The 21,528-nt window shown below is 37.6% G+C and overlaps 2 protein-coding genes across 3 annotated transcripts in view; both read right to left on the reverse strand.

Moving 5' to 3' along the window:
• Window positions 1-1,749: 1,749 nt before the first annotated feature.
• On the reverse strand, window positions 1,750-3,781 carry Cntf (ciliary neurotrophic factor). Its single transcript, NM_013166.2, is given in 2 exon segments — window positions 1,750-2,652; window positions 3,591-3,781. Coding segments are annotated over 2 exon segments (603 nt in total). The 5' UTR covers window positions 3,705-3,781; the 3' UTR covers window positions 1,750-2,163.
• A 1,464-nt stretch (window positions 3,782-5,245) lies between these two features.
• Zfp91 (zinc finger protein 91) overlaps window positions 5,246-21,528 on the reverse strand; it is a 37,825-nt gene continuing 21,542 nt past the window's right edge. Inside the window, 9 exon segments of one of the 2 annotated variants that reach the window (NM_001169120.1) lie at window positions 5,246-8,898; window positions 9,436-9,535; window positions 14,162-14,276; window positions 15,365-15,443; window positions 15,798-15,848; window positions 16,576-16,710; window positions 17,643-17,744; window positions 18,335-18,371; window positions 18,600-18,806. In NM_001169120.1, coding sequence (NP_001162591.1) covers window positions 8,388-8,898; window positions 9,436-9,535; window positions 14,162-14,276; window positions 15,365-15,443; window positions 15,798-15,848; window positions 16,576-16,710; window positions 17,643-17,744; window positions 18,335-18,371; window positions 18,600-18,806 — 1,337 coding nt within the window. In that variant the 3' untranslated portion in view covers window positions 5,246-8,387. 2 annotated transcript variants of the gene reach the window in all.

The raw sequence follows: 21,528 nt of genomic DNA on the forward strand, positions 1-21,528 counted from the left end.
TCACACCTGTGAGCCACAAAAACCCTAGAAGAGGGGTCATTCATGATACAGACTGTTTATAATATTATTCCCCATAATGAAATTGTAGTCACACTGTTCTTTAAATATGACTTTGTTAACATATACTAATTTAAAAAATGCTGACAAAACAACTTAAGAATATGAATTCTTTAAAGAGATAAACTTTGAGCTTCATGGTCAAAAATGAACCCTCTTAATGCTAGTGCACATTCAAAAGTGAAAAGCGGTAAAAACAATCTCACTACAAAAGCTTTTAAAGACTTTTTGATAGTCATGGATAAAAAGAAAAAATGAAATGTTTGGTGTTCAAAATAAATACCCATATGCTTGAGATTCTTAAGAATGTTTCTTGGATCAATCTATATATAGCAGAGGATGGACTTATCTGGCATCAATAGGAGGTGAGGCTCTTGGTTCTGAGGCTTGATGACCCAGCATCTAGGATGGTGAGGTGGCAGTGGGCGGTGGGTAGGGGAGCACTCTCATAGAAGCAGGGAGGAGGGGATGATAGGGGAAACTGGGAAAGAGGTTAACATTTGAAATGTAAATAACCAATAAAAAATTTTAAAAAATTAGAAAAAATAAGCCTAAACTTAATAGAAAATTAACTATCTATACCAAAATCATGAATGGAATAAAACAAAAAGGTCTTTTATTGTGCTGTTTTCAGATGTTCACTGTTGTCTAACTTGTTTTCAGGAGTCAACTCTTGGTGTTTCTATCTTCAAGGATATTCTATATTATACTCCACCAACCTGGGAAGCATACTTGTGGCTGTAAGTGATCTTTCAATTCTTCATAATCCACTATGGGTTTTGGTCTCTTTATTTCTTATAGACACAAATGTATTTCCACACACAGAGTGGAAAGCAGGGTCTCGCTTCCCCTGAGCTACCACAGTGCTTGGCTGAGTCCTGTCATGTACTTGGAGTTCCATACTACCCTGTATGGAACCCCTATATAAGAGGATACAAGACGGGTCACATATCCCTGTATCATGAAACTTACAGAAGTTAGCTCTCCCCAACGCATGGTTTATTTATGAGGCAGAATGTGGTTAGACTTAGGTCCCCAAATCAAGGTCTCTTGGGTTTTAAAGATAAGTAAAAACAAATGATACTGACAAATTCTGGATTCACAGTGTACAGGCCTCACTGCAAATGACCCTCCCCAGGAATGTGTTTCCTAGCCTTCCACACCAGTGGCTCTTACAAGAACATTAAAAGTAGAGCTTTACTGTGTTTAAGAATCTCTGGCATCCTCACTGGGGGCCAACTAGGCCTCATCCTCCCTTCATGACTAAGCCTGGAGAATGTAAAATTAAGCTAGAGACCTGTGACTCTTTAACCTGAGTAGCATTTTATCCACCTCTGTCCATGAACATCTGGTCATAGTACCTATATGACAGATCTGTCACCTTGCTATAAACTGAGATTAACCCAATATCCAAATACATTAGTCAACATTAAGCCATGCTGCTAATGCATATCTTCAGCCCCAAGTATGGAAGTACTGTAGGCCCCATTTTTTTTTTTTCCCTTCTCAAATGTAATCTGAAGATGCAGGCAACAAATAGTCCTTTAACATGGTGGGATGCTGCTGACTCCTGAGGATCTGTAACAAGGGTTGTTTTTCAATGCTAGGGATAGATTGCAAGACACATCTTCCCCTCCAGGACAAAGATGTAAAGTTTTACAGAATATACAAAGCCCATGGAACACTCACTGCCTCTGTACAACAATACTCTTTTTATTCGGGTAGTTTGAATGAAGATAGTCTAGGACTTCCAATTTGTTTATTCAGTCTTTTCAGAAGTCAACCAAAACGAGTTACAATTTCTCTTCTGCCTGTAAGACTGTTAAACACCTGAAAAGGTTACTTAGTATCAGGAAGGTTAAAGCACTACTATGGTGAAAGGATAGTGGCATCATTTATTATACCACCAATGCAAACAAAATGGGTGCACACATTTGCATAGCCAGAATAACCATGTATATCTATCTATTCATATGTGGGCCAACCCTACTTGATGAAATGCATGTGGTCTAAAGTGTTCCAAAATTGATGCTGAGAAAACTAGGCTCCAGGGAACTATCAATATTTCATTAGATCAAAAAGGGAGACAGAGGTATGAGCGAATGGCTACATCTGCTTATCTTTGGCCCCATAATGGCTCTCAAGTGCTGAGATTCCCATCTGATGAGAAGAAATGACACGAAGGTCATGGATAGACCTCACAGTCCACTGTGAGAGCTCTTGAAGGACCTTCAAGCCCCATAGCTTCTTCTCAAAGAGACCACCATCTCCAACTGTGGCAGGCATCCCATCAGCCTCATTTTCAGGGATCTTCTGTTCCAGAAGCACCATTAACTCCTCTAGCTGGTAGGCAAAGGCAGAAACTTGGAGCATAAGAGTATGTATTGCCTGATGGAAGTCACCTTCAGTTGGGGTGAAATGTACTCTCTGGTCTTCTAAGAGCTTGGTTAACATCCCTTGGAAGGTACGGTAAGCCTGGAGGTTCTCTTGGAGTCGCTCTGCCTCAGTCATCTCACTCCAACGATCAGTGCTTGCCACTGGTACACCATCCACTGAGTCAAGGTTGATATTTTTATTCAGGCCCTGATGTTTTACCTAGCCAAGGATATAGCAAAACACATGTTCGGTATCATCTCAATTTCCTTCTTCAATCACAAATACTATCTCCTTGACTTCCATAGTCAGTGATCCAAGTTGTAAAGAAAATGTCTAGAATGGAAACCCTTCATATGAGGAGTCATGATCACAGAGCACCACCTGAATTTTCCTATCCCCAATGTCCACTCTCAAGTGGTATCAATCCTTTAGAATATAACTGGTTTTTAAAAAGGTAAGCATCTTAGTCTCATATCTGGCAAGGCTTTCCAAAGTTATCAATTCTTAAGAGAAGTTAAATTTATAATTTTGATCAGAGGCTTGGAATATTACCACAGCAGGTTTTTAGACAGAGGCCCTTTATGAGAAAACAAGCCCACAACTGTGGTTAATTTAACATTTTCCCAAGACTCTTATTTGACAGTTGTACTTTGTTACAAGTTCTGATGAATACTAAAATGTAGGTAAGCTTATACTGTACAGAGGGCAACTATATATTTCTCTAAAATTCCAAACAGTTTTTCTTAATCCTGTAATCTTTTTATTTCTAAGGTTCAAAAATTCTATGAAGAACCAAGACTTAGAAAGCCCCCAGTCTACCTTGGTAGAATTGAGAAAAAGGCAACCAAATGATGTTTATTCTCACTTAAGGACCTGTTCACCTTAAACAGCTTGGATGAAGACACTTAAGGTATGTGAATTTTCTCAAGGGAAAAGAACATGCCAAATTATAGGTGTCTAATATATGAATGACTAGGGATACATACATACGTATATACATATACATATATATATATATATATATGTGTGTGTGTGTGTATGTATACATCATACACACAGTTTTTTATAACTGGTTATGGGGGTTGGAACATGATGGTTAAGAGTTGGGCTGAAGAGTTGAAACAGACAACCAGACAACAGCAAAATAGTCAACTTACATAAGATTCCATAAGAGCAGTCAGGTCTGAACGAATCTTCCTTGCTAGCCAGATAGAACGGCTACAGAGGTCCCGGCGGTGAAGGGTCAGAGGTGTTTGCTCTGCGAAAGCCATCCCCTAAATCAACTGTCCCAGGAAACAAGTGAGCTGGTTTGCTTCTGTCTTCACTAGTCCAAATAAGAAATGTGACTCCCACGGACTAAATCTACTGGGCATTTTCTAATGGGATTGTGCACCCCCATCCCCACCCCCTGCCTGACTCAGAGGTGGCAGCAAATTCCTGGCTGTGGATTTTGTGCCTGTGGAATCAAAGGGCCCTTTTAATCAGTTTTTTTTTTTCCCGAAGCGTCTGCCCCATCTCTCCTCCACTCAGTAGTTAGCACTTGTTTTTATGTCATTGTTTTGCTTTTGTACTTAGCAACAAGGTCACTATCACACTAATCCTCATGACACCCACCCCTGCCTAATGTAGTCTGGTATTTACCCATATAATTTGATTTTACTATTCTACTTTCTATGCTTGCTGTATTTTAATTTGTTTTATCCTGGCAAAATGTAGTATTAAAATAGGTATCATTTATTAAACGAGTCAGATATTATGCTACACATTTAAACTTCATTGGATTCTTGAGTAATTCTGGGCTAAATAGTGTTCTTTGGGTGTAAATAATAGTTTTCTCATTTGATATAAGAAACTTATCTACGAAATGAGTGCAATATGCTAGATTCATATTTCTGCACTAGTCTTCTTTGGCTCTTCCCCCCTAACTCCCACTGACTTTACAATTCCTTTGGGTAGCTCCTGATACATGCAAGGAACAAAGACTACGTGATACAGGTCCTTTGTAGTCATGTTTCCGTTCCCATTATTTGGAAGGTTTAGACTTGTTTAAAAATTAGCTAAAGGAGCATCTCTAATCTCAATCATGGTGCCTTCCTGGTAGCGACAGGATGTGAAAGGCACTGTTTAGGCCTGTTCTCTCCCAAAGGAAACACCCAACCCAAACTTGGTAACGTTTCTCAGGCAGTTTTACTCAAGTGACAACATGCTTCTTTTTCTTCCCAGTCCGTCATACTCCATGCTTAGCAAGGGAATGAACAAGGCTTTGAAATGAAGACAAAAGAGTTAAAGAGGTCTTACTGATCTGTCATTCTATTGAACTGCACTCAGTGGGTGATGTTAATAGGCTAAAGTTTCAAAGTTTCAACCTGAAACAGGTCAGTGAATGTCCCTATTTTATATCACAGATATTGCCAAGAAGTTCAAACACTTCAGTAGCAAATTGACATAGGTGAACAATAATGAGAAATGGTTGCCGTAGAACTGGCAAGGTTAGATTATGTTTTCTTATTTTAAAGTTATTACTTGACACGAAAGTTTAGTTAAGAGGCACTGATGGTAAATGCAACCACAGTAATCTGTACTTCATAGATAGTATCCTTAACATCCCCTAGAAAGCAACCAAAACTCTATGTGGAGTTGGCCAAACAGAGCTACAAGGCCTGTCGGGGGCATTAGCAGCGCTTCCCAACTCTTAACAAAGAGCAATGAGCTGCATACAAAAGCCTACCCCAGGGGCATCTGTTTTCCTCATTTAGCAGCATCAACTGTTTTACCCTTGCATGACTAACTCAGTACAACCAAGGAAGACAAATTGCTTCCAAGAAGATAACTTTTATTTTTCTTCTTTACATACTTATTTTGAATATGATTACCTAGATTAAAAGGAAACAAGATTTTAAAAGCAAAGTATCCCTTTTATTATAATTTTTTTCTTTTACATAACTTTAAACCTAGATCAAGTAACCACCTATCTCTCATCACAGGAAAAGGGCCCTGCGCATTTTAACAGGCAAAAAGTTTTAAGAGATATAATTGCCCCATTACAATTTTCCTATTTTCTTGAGTATAGTGGAAAATTGATAGAAAGACAGGAGGGAAAGTAGTCCTGCAGCAAGGCTGTAAGACCTCACTTAGGTTGGTGGTAGTTCATGTTCGTCCTCCAAACAGGTGCAAGGGAGGTCCAAGTGCTCTATGCTGGTGTTTTCTTTGCTCATTCCCAGAACTCCCAGCCAGTGTCTGACTAAACCCTGTAAAATGTGTTAGGGCCTAATTATGCAAAATACACTAGCGATCCAAGCAAGGAGGCCACATAACTCCCAGAAATACCGAGTAATTATCACAACTATATCTAAAAATTTACAATTGCCAATTAAAAATGGAAGTATGGCTACTTAAACGGTAACAAAATGAGTATGAAATATCGATTTTCAAGATTAAAAGGACCCCTTAGAAGGACAATTAAATGAGTGGCATGGGAGAAAAGGAAATGGTATGCAGCTTAGTTTGCTTATACTGACTTTTTACTATGTTAGCACTAGCTCTCAAAAGGAAAAATATGAATTCATGAAAAGTTTACTGCAAACTGCTAAAATAACTTATTGTCAACAGATGGCAGCTAAGATGACCTAGCCCCCTTTACATCCTACCCCAACCCCAGTGAGGACAGGAAGTTTTTAAGTATTAGAGCTACCTGCTTTTGTGGGGAGCACAGTGAAGTACAGCAAAAAACTTATTTCCCCACATTCCCCCAAATGAGATGTTTACTATGCAGTTTGCTTTGCTGTGGGTGGATCTATCTGATGAGTAACCACTCTAACTTATGGAGACAATCTAAATGTGAAAAACAAGGGTAAGTATAGGACACAGATACTAGAGAAACAGTATCAAGTGGAGCAACTTTGTTGCTGATCCATTTATAATTACTCTTACAGTATTTTCAAATCTATGCAATGTACCAAGTCAACCGCAAACTCTGTGAGACAGGAAAGCCTGTCTTCATGCCTTCTGCAACACCCTAGAGGAAACAATAATGTGTTTAACATTGTTCCTGTAGGTGTCTTCCTCCCTCCTCCCTCGCATCCCAACCACTGACATAGGTGGGTGTACAGTAAGCGTCTTTCAGAGATGACATTTTGTTATTCTCCTTTTGGGGAAAAAAAAAAATCAAGCAGAGAAAATTCGATAAACTCCACAGTTTTAGTGTTTGTGAAAAACAAGCTGCTCCTTATTTTGTTCTCAGTCAGACTCTTATTTTTCCCAATAGTCATCATGTATTTCTGACAACAGCTGGCCCAGTCTTCAATGGCTGATTCTGAAGTACACAGGGAAGAACTGCACTTCTAAGTTTCAAAAAATGAGCTGAATTACGGTTTTAGTCTTCTGAGAGGTATAAGCATGTAAAAACACGATCCATGTCTCCCACGGACAGTAATAAACAATCTACAAGGCATTGGATTAAAATCTCTACTTGGAGGAAAATAGGTAATTCTGGGGAAAACCAAAAAACATTATTGTACAGATTTTCATTTTGTTTTTGACTATTGAAGCTTTATCTCTTCTAAAGGGGAGATAAGACAGAACAGTTTACTCTTAACCAAATCTCTAGCACTTTTAGATTTTTGTTCCTTCATGAATGACAGGGTCTGGTCTTCCACTAACTGAGAGCTGGAATGACCAATAACAAAACAAAATCCAAAATCAAAACAAGGGGCCAGCAGGGATATATATGCAAAGAAATGGTGGAGAGAAGATAGATTCACAGGAGAAAATCTTTTATGTGTGATTCAGACCTTAACCAACATTCCTCATCCCCTCAAACTTCTTTTTATCTCAATGCTCTTAAAATCTCAAAGAGCACACTAGTTACCACAAACCTATCAAACTTCCCTAAGGCTTCCAAAAAAGCACTAGGCTATTGTAGTGATTCTGTTAGTGCTGAGGACCAGCTTTCTTTAAAGGCCACTGGAGAACTATGATTTTAGAGGCTGGCTGTGCTTCTTTAACTCTAAGCCTTGCCTTCAAAGTACCTCTTGTAGGAAGGATCCCATGTCAGAATAATCTACTCTCCCAGCCCCACAAAACATAGCAACAAAGACCCTCCCCCCCCAAAAATCAGACTTTCCATTAATAAATAAGGAATCTCAGGTTCCACAACACAAAAACACACATGTTCAAAGTGCAAATTTCTGCCATTAGCCTGGGACTTTTCTCACTGACATAGAGCCCTATCTTACAGCCAGAAAGACTGTAGAGGGCAGTCCCCTCTCTCTTGGGAGCCTGCTTCCAAGCAAGTGAGCACCATTAAGAGCAATATGGAGGTTCAGGAGTGGGGGGAACTGAGGTGCTGGGATCCATTGAAAGGGAGGGAGGTGGTCCCCATGTATCCTTCCTTCCCCAAACCCAGTGAGTAATGGAAGAGGGGTGAGAGATTCGTGCTGTTTTAACAGCATCCTGCCAAGGGGCCCTAAAGTGCCAAGTTAAGCTGCCAGCCTCCAGGAAATAGAATTATATATTTGAGGATAAATGTTGGTTGTTGCAGTGGGGAGAAGCCAGAGCCATAGGGCAGTAGTATAGGAAAAAGGATTTAGATGACAGTAATATACTATTATGAGTTCAAAGCTGATCCAGAGCACATCAGAGTTATAGGTTGGGAAAAGGAGATCTGCCAATGAGCAGGAAGTCTGCTATTGGCTGGAACCTAGTATGTTGCTGCTTTTTCATCAACCTTTCTGGTAAAGGTTACATCAATATTTTAAGGATGAGAAGAGAGAGTTCCTGGAATAGGGATTGTGTGTTTGTGTGTGTGTATGTGTGTGTGTTGTGATCCACAATGCAAAGAGCAGGCCCTTCAGTTATTTTTACTAGATTTTTAAATGCTTTAAATTTTTTTTTGTCCTTTTTATCTTTTAAATACAAAGTCTGTACTGTCCCAGTGCCCAAAGTCTTCCTTTGCACTAGGGTCCAGTAGAGTCTGTATCTTCAATCAGAACCTCTGTGGTAGCACCGAGTATATCCGAGTTCATGACCAGCCCTTCAGTGCCCCCACTGCTGCCACTTCCCACAAAGATCTTCCCGTCAGCCATAAGGCTCACCCGTTCTGTCCCACTGCAGTATGACTTTGACATCCCTTCAGCTTCTAGGAGTAGGCACTCTCCAGATGTTGAGTTTCCCAAGGGCTCAGGAAGAAGAGGAAGCCCCTGACTATCTGCAGGTTGTGTCAGGGGTTCTGGGTTAGTGCCCAGGATATCTGTGCTGGTGATGAGGGCACCCGCATTGGCTGCCAGAGCTTCTGCAATCAGCACCTCAGGGTGGCTTTTTGCTTTGTGTGCCACTACACTGTCCTTCTTCTCAAATTTTTTGCCACAGATATTGCAAGAAAATTGGTAGAAGGAGTCTGCATCATGTTTCTTCATGTGCCAATTAAGAGATGCTTTTTGTCGACAAGTAAATCCACAGATCTCACATCTAAAGGAAATACAAAGGTAAACGATCAAGGAGGAATCTTAAATCAAGGGCCAGGTAAGAACTGAAAAATTTACATAGCCATACAATACTTACGAAAGCTTAAGTAAGCTAACTAAAAAAACTTTTTTGTTGTTTAAGAAACAGCAAAACAAGCACACACTTAAGCACATAGGAAGCATAAATTGCATTCATGGACTATTTACATAAGGGGGTTGGGTTGGGTGGGAAGTGGTTAAGGAAGAATACATTCTCAAACTAATAAAGATACATTTAAAAAGAAGCGTAAAGCAAAGAAAAAGCAACAAAAAATTTCCCAATATTCAGTCTTTAATTTAGTAAAAGTATACAGCAGTGTCAACTGAATTTTTTTTTTTTTTTTCAGAGCTGGGGACTGAACTCAGGGCCTTGCGCTTGCTAGTCAAGCGCTCTACCACTGAGCTAAATCCCGAACCCCCAACTGAAATATTTTTAAGGGACAATCTCCATGCAAGATAATTGCACTTCTACCCAGATGTTCACTATTAAGTAAATACTCACTGTAATGGCTTCTCGCCCGTATGAATCATCCGGTGTACTGCCAGATTGTGGGAACTCTTGAAAGCCCGAGCACAGTATTCACAGATATAATCCCTCTGGTCTAAGAAGAAAAGTAATGTGGTTAATGTTCCATTAAGGCACCTGCTAAGTACTTTCTGCAGTTTGCAGGTGAGCAAGTCTTCTGGCAGTTACTCTACAGCACATAACACACTCTACAGTGAGGAAGTATTCTGAGAAAGCTAAATTTAACACCAAAAAAAATGTTTATTAGTCCACACATTAAGCAACATAAAAATCAGCTTAAGAAAAATATTAAAAGCCAGTATCACTCTAATAACTAAACCAGGTATAGACACAACAGGAAAACAACAGGCTAATATATCCCTGACACACATATATGCGAAAACTGTCAATAAAATACTTGCAAACTGAATACAGACATATACCAAAAAGATATATGGTTATATCTCAGAGATGCAGAAATAGACTCAATATATAAATGGGCTCAAAGACAAAAACAAAACAAACCAACCAACCACAAGGTCATCTCAATAGACATGTGAAACCTTTGAAAAAAAATCCAGAATGCTCTTATAGTCATGAAGTATCCACAAAAAGATATTAAGAGGTGGATGGCCAAGAAGATAGCTACTGTGAGATACTAGTTAAAGAAAGAAAGAAAAAAAAAAAGATACAGGGGTAAGGTGGATCTGGCAAGAGTCCAACTGAGGAGTAATGCATCAAGATATGCTGTTATGACATCCTTTTTTAGACGTATCGGCTAAGGGTGAATATCTCTCAGGTTTAAGTTACATCATTTCTTGTTGTTGTGACCAAGTAACAGACAAGTAACTGGAAAAACGGTTTATTTCACCCACAGATGAGCTGACTGCAATTCACTGGAGGGAAAGCTTCGTCCATGATGAATATCCAGAAACAGATGGAAGGGAATGCAATTACTCAGTTCATTTCAGACCTCCATAATCTAGTTGGCAGTACAGTGCTGATGCCCATATTCAAAGCATCACTACACTTTTCCAGGAACCCTGGAGAGACACACCTAGAACTATGTCTGCTAAGTGAATCTAAATTCCTCTACCAAAATAAATCAACCAACCAACCAACCAACCAACCAACATCAGGAACAAGAGAAGGCTATCCTCTAGCTTCACTCCATTTCAACACTGCTTGAATCAACAGGATAAGAGAAGGAAATTAAAAGTATACAAAAGCAGAAGAAAGATCAAATATGCCCTATTTAAACAATACATTATACATAACAAAGATCCAAATTTTTACGATAAAACTTCTAGAACCAGTCAACAATTTCTATAAAGTTGTAGTATTAAAGAAAAAAAAAATCAATCTACGGCGGCCTTTCTATACAAAGAAGAAACCAAGATAAGGGCCCATTCCCCTTAAAGAAATGATAAAGTATCTAGGATTAAATCTAAATATGGAGGTAAAAGACCGTGATGATAAAAACTAAATCTCTGAATAAAGACATTGAGAAATGCACTGCAAAACAAAGATCTCTCACAAGTACGGATTAGAATAGTGGGAAAATGAATGTTTTACCAAATGAAATTTATAAATGTAACGCAACCAGAATGAAAATGCCCCCAATGTGAATAGAGAGGCAAAGATTAAAACAGAAGCAGAAGGAACACCCATTCAGAGCCTCCCCCACATGTGGCCCATACATATACAGCCACCCAATTAGACAAGATGGATGAAGCAAAGAACTGCAGGCAGACAGGGAACCGCATGTAGATCTCTCCTGAGAGACACAGCAAGAATACAACAAATACAGAGGCGAATGCCAGCAGCAAACCACTGAACTGAGAACAGGACCCCCATTGAAGGAATCAGAGAAAGAACTGAAAGAGCTTGAAGGGGCTTGAGACCCCATATGAACAACAATGCTAACATACCAGAGCTTCCAGGGACTAAGCCACTACCTAAAGACTATACATGGACTGACCCTGGACTCTGATCTCATAGGTAGCATTGAATATCCTAGTAAGATCACCAGTGTAAGGGGAAGCCCTGGGTCCTGCTAAGACTGAACGTGATTGTTGGGGGGAGGGCGGTAATGGGGGGAGGATGGGGAGGGGAACATCCATAAAGAAGGGGAGGGGGGGAGGGGGATGTTTGCCCGGAAACCGGGAAAGGGAATAACACTGGAAATATAAATAAGAAATACTCAAGTTAAAAAAAAAATGCCCCCAATGTTCTGTTCTTTATGTAACCCTAAAAGATACTAGGTAGCCAAAGTAATCCTGAGCAAAACAAACAAACAAACAAACAAAAAAAAAAAAACCAAAAAAAACCCAAAAAAACCACCAAAAACAAAAAAAACCCTAAAACCAAACCAAACCAAACAATTTCAAAATATATTTCAGAGCTATAGTAAAAGTGTGGTAGCAGCATAAAAATAGATGTGTAGATCAATGGAACAAAATACACAATCTAAAGACACTTATACACAAGTATACACAAGTATAGTCACCTGATATTTGAAGATGCTCTGTTGTCTGCTTAATACAAGCTCTACTCTCAAAAAGAAATCTCAACTGAGGAAATGCTTCCAGTAGACTGGCTTGTGGGTAAGCCTGCGCTACACTTTCTTAATAATTGATGTTGCAGGGCTCTCAGCTCACTGCTACTGGTGCCACTGGGCAGGTAGCCCAGGGGTTAGAAAGTATGGTGAGCAGGCTATTAAACAATGTCTACTATGGCATCTTCTTTAGTTCTTCCTTTGATGAACTATAATGTAGATAGATATGTAAGCAATATAAGCCCTTCCCTCCCCAAGTTGTTTTGGGGGGCAGTATTTATTAAACATTAATACATTTTAATTACAAAATTATTAAATCAAATTTGATTATAAAATTCAATAATAAAAAGATGCCAACACAAATACTGGAGTCAAGACAGCATCTTCAAACGGTGTTGGGAAAATTGGATGTCTACTGAAATCAGACCTGTTATCACCTTCTACAAAAATTAAATACAAATGTATCAAACACTTCAATGTGAATCATAAAACACTAAAACTACTAGAAGAAAATGTTAAGATATAGGTGTAAGAAAGAACTTATGATTCCACTTACCCAGGATTAACACTAATAACTGACAAGTGACAAGCCTTGCAAAAAAATCGAAAAGCTTTTGTACAGCTAAGACAACAACTGAGTGAAGAGGAATCTCACAGAATAGGCAAGTACACTGGTTGTACATCTGACAAGAGTATCTCTATCATCAGTTAGGTGAGGGACATAATTTTTCAAAGGGAATTTTAAGTCTTATTGTCTAAGATTGAAGAGAGAACAGATATATAATTCTCAAGTGTGAGACTTACCCAATTAGTACTATGTGCCAACTGGATATGGTGTGTGTGTGTGTGTGTGTGTGTGTGTGTGTGTGTGTGTGTGTGTGTGTGTATTGGAATAGGTAAACAATTCATGCTTAAAGCAGAATTTCTTTGAGATTGTGGCTATAAATGAATGGAATTTGAGCCTATTCCATAACATTAATTAGCTTCTATATATATGAGTTATTCTGATAGAAATTTGCGAACAAATTCAGTAACTAGATTTTAAGATCTCCAAACATAATCATCTCAAGCTATTTAACAGTTAGAAATTAAATGAAAGCAAACCTCCTTTATTGTTTAGGCTTTCTCATTAGTGTTCACTCTACTTTTATTCCCGTGCCGCTATGATCAAGTTTTTATCTTTATTGACAAGTACTTACCTGTGGCAGAATTGAAAAATCCTTGTTCTGTTAGTTTAACTAGATGATCACTAACAAATTGCTTAATTGTGCTAAACTTCTGGTTTTATTAAGTAAAAAAATACCACTTAGTGTTACTGAGTAAACAGATTAGCATGGCTGTGTGTAAGTTTACAATTGACACAGAATACATGCTAAGTTAAAAAGATCAATATTCCCATTATGAAAAAAATTCAGAAGTCAAAGAATAAATGTTCTGTCTGATCATATCCTGTAATATTCATGTCTGCTGGTTTAAAATATTTATTTTTGCATGTTTACATGAAGCTTAATTTAGGTGACTTTTGGAATCACTCTCCACCTCATTCTTGGAGTCAGGATTGCCTTTGAAACCCAGAAAGCACTGATTTCAGCTATTCAGTCAAATTACTCTAGAAATACTATCTCCTGTTTTCCCAAGCACTAGGATTACAGGCTGCCACCATGCCTGCCTGGCTTTTACCTGGATTCTAGGGTATCTGATCTCTGGCCCTCCTGCTTTCAGGGAAAGTGCTTTATCCCAACAAGGGTATTTAACACTAGAAAACTCTAATAGTTGGCAGACTATAGCAGGACTGTTTGTTCGGAGCTTGAGGCCAGCCTGGTCTTCACAGTGAGTTCCAAGCTAGCCAGGACCTCTTAATGAGACTTTACACATCTGTTCTATCTCTATCATTTAAAACAGGTTCTATCTGTATAGTCTAGTCTGGCTGGGAACTCAAACTCAGTTTTACCAGTGCTGTGGTTATAAATATGTGACCAAGCACAATTCAAAAATGTCATATTTAAATTTTTATGTTTATATTTTGCTAATATGTATTTTCATAACTTTTCCCCAACTAGTTTCTTTTAATAGGACTTGTACTAGAAAATCTTGCTTTATTATTAATATGTATATACACGTTTAATTTGTTTGGCTTTTCGGTAAACCTTTTACTTAGAAATATACCTGTATGATGTTTCGCATGTCGCAAAAGTTGTTTCTGGAGCCTGAAGAGTCGTCCACAGGAGGGATGGGGACATACATATTTTTTTTTCAGCAAATGTTGGTATTTAATGTGGTGCTAAAATAGGAAAAGGAAAGGAAAAAGGGAAAAAAAAAAGGTAAGTTTTCTCTATTTTTTTTTTTGTTGCTAAGTCTAAAGGAAAAGTAGAAGAGAGAAATTTTAACCTGCACTTGTCACTCACTAGCAATGTTATCTTGGATGTACTTAAAAAACATTTCAAGTTCTAATTTTCATTTGTAAAATATAAGCACAGTAATGAGTGTGCAAATGGCATATTACATCCCCCAAATAGTAGCCACAATTACTGTAATAGAATCACAATCCAAAAGTAAGGCCATAGTCTTATACTTGCTTGCAAAGACTAACAGGCATTTCCTAAGCAACATTTCCTATTTCCCATTCCCATTTCATGCCAGACTTGTACACAATCAGAAACCCAACCAGTTCAAGAAATATCTATTAACTTAAGGGGGGAAAAAATCAAAATAAAAAAAAAAATCAACCATTTTGTACTATTCTCAAAGAAATTACTAGAGTCTGAATGCTATAATCATTTTAGGATATTAAAATCTATTATTCTATGTCTCTGTGTGTTGTTACAATAATCTACTATTGTATTTTGGGAAATACTGTAACACTTGAGAATCTAAATAAGTCTTGTACTTAGGTTCAGACTTTTCAGTCCTTTATTATTAAATTGGATGTGCTAAGGTGTAAATGTATCCTCCAAAGTTCCTGTGTGGAAAACTCAAATCTTCAATGCAATAAAGCTGAGATACATTTATGTGTTCTGTCCTCACAGATGGATTAAAATTTTTAACAAACTGAACTCAGTTTGTTTTCTCCTCATGCTTCCTTCTTGTTCCTCAGCCTTGTACACTGGCAAGACCCCTTTCTAGATGTTGGTTCCACATTCTTAGGACTTACAAGGAACTCAGAATCAAAAGCCAATGAATTTGTTCTTTAAATTGCTAGTCTCCCGAAGTCTGTTAAAGCAGTAAAAGTAAAGACAACTTATGTAATTTTACCCTTAGGAACATTTTTCTTTGTATTTTATGTTAATGTTTACAAATCCCACACAAAGTAATATCTTAGGAGACAAGTAATGGACACTGTAAAGACTGTCTTGTAACAACTTTACTGACCTGTAAATAGCGAGGGTGAGCAAGAACAGTTCCACATCCTTCCATCTCACAACGGACATACTGGATTGGAGGCTTTTTTCTAATGCCGAAATGTCAGAAAAAAGTTAGCAACAGAAGTGGTATTCCATATATAGTATGATTATAGATAATAGGTTTCACAAAATTTGTACTTAAGTATCAAACCGTCAAATGTTTGATGGCTTAAAAACATGAATAAGCTAGCAAGCTATAGAAAGAACTAAGAATTTCAGACAATTCAGCATCATGCAATGAAAATGAAAACATACCATCTGTGTGTGCATCAGGGAATTAGGTACCCACATTTGTAAAATTTTAAAGAAGCAACACCCCCTCTGTTTATGAAAAAAAAAAAATCAATCAAATGCCTAGTACCAGACTTAGGACATAAAAAGCAGAAGCAGAAATGTCTCACCTCCTTTTGGGTAACCGTGGACTTTTGTCATCTTTTCGCCTTCTCCCTCTCCTATAATTTAAGAAAGAGTAGTTGACTAAATATTCTAAATATGGCTAAAGGCATATTCTAAGCATGAAATAACAGGAGGCAGACACATTGGATAACCAACAATACAAAAACCAAATACATCTGGCCATCAAACCAGACTTACTCTGAGGTAATTTCACTATTTATTTATTTACTTATTTATTTTGAATTTCACTCTTAATTCTTATCTTGGAGTAAACTAGGAATTGCTATGGGATATCTGGATAAATTTCAATATTACTACTTAAAAAGTAGTTATGGTAAAAAGTTTACCATGTAAATACAATTAAAAATGCAATCAAGAAGACAAGAAAGCACTTAAACTTATTCTTGCAACAAAATGTGTGATCAAGGTTTGTGCATAATTTAGCCTATTAGTTTTTGAGAACACACATACCTAAGATATTTTTCTGGCTTTCTCTATTCTCTCTGTACCCCTAAAAATACTGTCATTATTGCTCATTTGGGCTTATATTCATCTGTCTTTTGTGTGTTTGGGTTTTTCAGAGTCTTATGTGGCCCTGGCTAGTCGGGGAAATAGCTATGTAGATTAGGTTGACTTCATACTCATACAGATATCTGCTTGCCCCCTCCTTCCAAATGCTAGGATTAAATGCAAGTGCCCCAAGTTTGGAGATACGTGGATGTGAACCTGCATCTGTGCCTTTGAATGGTAGGTTTCCACTTTTAGTAGAGACTGCCTACTTACTTCCTAGGAGGCTCCTCATCTTCCCTAATTTCATTCTCTTCTTCTTTCACCTCTACTTCTACTTCCACTTTAATTTCTTTTTTTTCTTTCTCTTCTTTCACCTTCCCTGATTTTCTCCGTGGCTTTGGGGTCTCCCTGAAAACAGAAAAACATTTCAACACAAATATTCTAACAAAGGATTCATTAAAGGTAGCCTATAATAGTAGGTTAAAGCTTAGGGTTTATCATTATCTCAGTATTCTGAAGCTGTGATTCTCAGCTTACAAACCACAACTTTATACCAATTTATACCCATGTCCCATAGCCAGGATGTGTGTACACATACACATACATATATGTGCATGTCTGCGTATGCGCACGCACACCCATGGATAAATACTGTTCTATACTGGCTGGTTTTATGTCAACTTGATGTCATAACTATCTGAAAGGAGAGAGCCTCGATTGAGAAAAATGTCTCTGTAAGATTGGCCTGTAAGGGATTTTTAAAAACTATTGATTCCTGGAGGGAAAGCAGGCCCATTGTGGATGAGACCAAACCTGGGCTGGTGGACCTGGGTTCTCTTAGGGGGCAGGCTGAGCAAACCAGTAAGCAGTGCCTTTCCATCGCCTATGCACCGAGCAGTTGTCTTGAGGTTGTATCCTGTTAGAATTCTTGTCCTGACTTTCTTTAGTGATAAGACAAAAGATGTGGAAGAGTAAGCCAAATAAACCCTTTCCTCGCCCACTTGCTTTTTTTTGGTGGTGATGTTTCATCATAGCAATAGTAACCCAAACTAAGACAGGCTGAAATCACAAAAATCAAGTCTCTCTACAACTACAAAGAAAAATAAGATACTAAGTAAAACAATTCTAAACATTCCAGAAAACCTTATTAAAACATGCACGTGTCTATTAAATAGAACAGTTTATATATTAAAGTTCAACAGCTCAAAAGAGAGAGTATATAAGACATAATTCTAAAACATTCATTTAAAATTATTTATATATTTATTTAATCATGCAACAAAAACAAGTGTATTCCTATGTATTTTTTACCAGCATGTACAGTAAAATTTCAAACATGCCTTTCAAGGTGGGGCTTGTAAGTCTCATCTCTTGGGTCATCTTTGAATGGTATTTCCTCTTCACTGATTAACATTTCTTCCTCCTCCTCTTCCTCATCACTACTACAAATAAGCAAACAAAAATGATAAATTCTCCTTTCAAGAACTAATAGGACTGAGTTAGAATACTTACACATAGTCAAAAATTCACATTACCTAAAATTTCTATCCTTATGATCTGGTTGGACTATAATCTAAGTTACTTTACTACAAGTAATACTTAGAACTCAGACTACACAAATACAATATAACATTTTAAGTAAAAATGAGAGATAATTATCCAAAGGCACCAAGATTTAGAGAATTGGCTTTGTAATTCTTTGTCTGATAATGTGTTCTATCACACAATAACTAACCAAATTAAATTATTAAAGTACCATAAAAGGCACTGAGCTAGATACTCTAGTTTAAACTGGTGCCCAACGCAGGTAAGTTTATCCACAGAAGTTACTCAAGACATGTTTTTGGGACTAGGAAACTAAAAGTTTTGCATTTTAAGTTCCATTCAAGACCAAATGTTGGATAGTAAGTGTGACAACTTAAAACAAGTTATTTTTCAGTTAACAGTTCAAAAATTCTGTCAAATAGAAATTGTCCCAAAGATTTGATACAATGAAATATTCAAAGATATAAATATAAAATAAACTTTATACCTAATGCCACTGGGAGACTGATGTTCTTCTGGAACGTCTAGAAAATTAAAACAAGATTTACTGAGACACTTGCATGGCCAAAGACTTACGTAAACTTACTGTATGAAGCAGTTTTACAAATCGAGACCATCTACAATGTGTCTAGAACAAATTCTACCTACATATTACCTGTTTCCCAAAACATTTAGGTAACTGGTCTACATTACGTTTAAGATTAGAGAACCAATTATGTATCTGAAGTAAGCATAATGTATTTGCACCATACCATAATCAAGTTGATCTGTAATTGGTTCTGTCTTGCAGACGAGTTGCAACGAGCCAGTCTTGGACCTAGAGCTCCGAGTATTCTCACTGTCTCGAAGGCGAGAGATAGAGGTCCTGCTACTACTGCGCCAGCTCCGGCTAGGTCTAGTTGCAGTAATGGAAACTTCCTGAGGGAGGACAGAATCATCTTCTTTCTCTTCCTTGGGATCTAGATGAAAACGTGTAATTCTTTTCAAGAAACGTGTAATCTTTTCAATGGTTAACCAGTAACCATTCTGAAAAATCTAGTAATTGTAATAAGCAGTAGCAACAAACAAAACAAAAACAAAACAAACAAAAAGGAATAGCCCTGTATTTGAATGCTTTGTGGCCTTGTTGGATGAAATGTTCCACTGTTGGATGGGCTCTGGGTGTTTAAAATGCTCAAGCCAGTCCTAGTATTTCTCTCTGTAAATCTGGATGTACCACTCTAGCACCACCTCTGTCTGCACGCCTGCTAATGCTCTCAAAGGACTAAACCTTTGAACCTGTAAGCAAGCCCCAGGTAAATGCTTTCTTTTATAGAGTTGCCGTGGTCATGGTGTTCATCCCATCAATAGTAACTCTAAACACATGTGGTAGGTAGGATTCCAATAATCCATCACTCAGGGTAGTATAGAAGATTCATGAATTAAGACCAGTGAGATTATTTTTTAAAAAAACCCAAGGGCTGGTCCTGCCAGGGCTGGACCCCCCCATTGTAGGGGAATGTCTGGGTGGGGAGGAAGTAAGGGGGATGGTTTGGGAAGGGGAACGCCCTTATAGAAGGTGGAGGGGGATGGGAAGGGGGGCTTATGGGCCGGAAACTGGGAAAGGGAATAACATTTGAAATGCAAATAAAAAATATCAAAAAACAAAACAAATCAAAATAAAAGAAATCCCAAGGGCAATTGCTGACCAGAACTGAGTGATCAGTATCTACGGATGAAGACAAGACACCAAACACTTCGATTATAAGACAAAAATCAAGTTGGAACTGAACTGTATGCTTTGTCTCTGCTTACTCAAGTTTATAGGATTGAAATGTACTTATTTTGCACAGTGCTGGAAAAGTTATTAACAGTCTCGTCCAGTTGTAGACCCTGAGTTCTACAATACTGATTTGCTAGGCAAGATATTCCTATTTCTATATAATGGCACAACTGTGATAGGGGTGATCAACTGTTTTTTGATCTGAATTTGAAGTTTATTCCTTAAGAGCAAATTTATGCTCAGGGAAAACCTGATGAAAACCCCTTAGCTGGGAGGCAGCCAGGATATGCTTTAAGGGAAACCTATCACTGTTCTTTTCTTATCCAGACATATCACATTGCTTTTATGTTTACATTTACTGTTTGATGCTCTCTCAGCCTTGACTAGAGAAGTTTCTTTTTTAAATTAAGCAGTAGGTTAATAGAGACCCTTAACTGACTAAAATGCAAAGAGTAAGTGACTGCTGAGTGCTTAGCCCTATCTAAGACATCTATGCTATCTACTCCAAGGCTCAGGGAACACTGTGGAAGGGAGATAAGAGTATAAGAGCCAGAAGATGGGAAACTGCTGTAAAATGCTATGTTCTGAATATGTTATGGCTGTTGTACTGATAAAAATCACAGCAATGGGGCCTTTGATGTAAGGTCTCACCAGTCTCTGAGAGGCAGTTAATGTTTGCTGAAACAAGGTAGCCATACTGCCTTATGACTTAGCCCCTTGGTAAGATGCCCTTGTATCAATGCTCATGCAAGCACATTAAGTACTAAAGTTCCAACTATTAAGAACAACATTTATCCTTATGTTGCTATTCTAAGTAAAACACTTTTCACTGCTAAACAGTACCTTTAGTAAAAAACATAATGCAAAACTGACCCAAGAAATTGATTCATGGGACTCTAATCATTAGCTAGCTCCAAGTTAAATTAAGAAAGTGGTCTCAGAAAGAGAACCTGAACTAGAGGTAGCAAAAACAATGACAGTTCAAGATATTTCAACTACAATGTTACTAAAAATTACTTAAAAGGAATATCCTAACAGGAATGATTTTCTTTGATGCTAAATTTTACTAAGGTTCACAACCATGAATTTTAAACTCACCTGTACAGTAACCTCATGGTATAGTTCCAGGTTTTTAAATATGTAAATAACAAAAGGCTCAATTCATTTATAATGATGTCAACATAGCAATGTAATATGTCTCACCTATCATTCTGATAGCTATACAAATGTATGGCAAGGCTTCAGTGTTAAAAATGCCAATACTACTAGATTGTAAAGCCTATGAATAATCTTTGTAAACAGTGCTTTGTACTCCAAGTCCAATGGTAGCAAGAGTCTGCTTTTGCTAGCATTACATCTCCTACCAAATGCCTTTATATTTTGGTCTCAAGAATTTTTCATTTCATTCTGATTTTGTCCTTACTAGTCTAAGTGGTGAGTGTTTATGCTGGTACAAAATTCTCAAAATCCTTGTTAATCTATCATTCATAGTAGGGGGTATGTCTTAAGCTATTGATTACTATGTGTCAAGAAACTGCTGACTGACATAGTTTATGATCTATAAGCTAAACATTTAGTTTTTTTTTTTTTTTAGCAAAAATTGCCACAGAAAGCATTATTTACTTGGGCAGATTGAAACTTTCCCAAATGACCAAATTTGGGTGGGTATGTATGTATGTGTATATATATATGTATATATATGAATATATATATATGAATGATATTTTTTGCTAAGCAATCCATTCCTCTACTTCTTTCCTGTCACATGTCACAGAAATGCTTTTATATAAGCAGCAAACAGAAATTAGGCAGCATCTTGTAAGTACTGCTAGAAAACTTCAGCTAAACATATAAATTCCTTGCTTATAAACTCTACTGTTAATTCAATGACAGAACACAAGCTAAATCATCTGCAACTT

Source organism: Rattus norvegicus, chromosome 1 (assembly GCF_021556685.1).
Source record: "Rattus norvegicus strain SHRSP/BbbUtx chromosome 1, alternate assembly SHRSP_T2T, whole genome shotgun sequence".
NCBI classification, from domain to species: domain Eukaryota; kingdom Metazoa; phylum Chordata; class Mammalia; order Rodentia; family Muridae; genus Rattus; species Rattus norvegicus.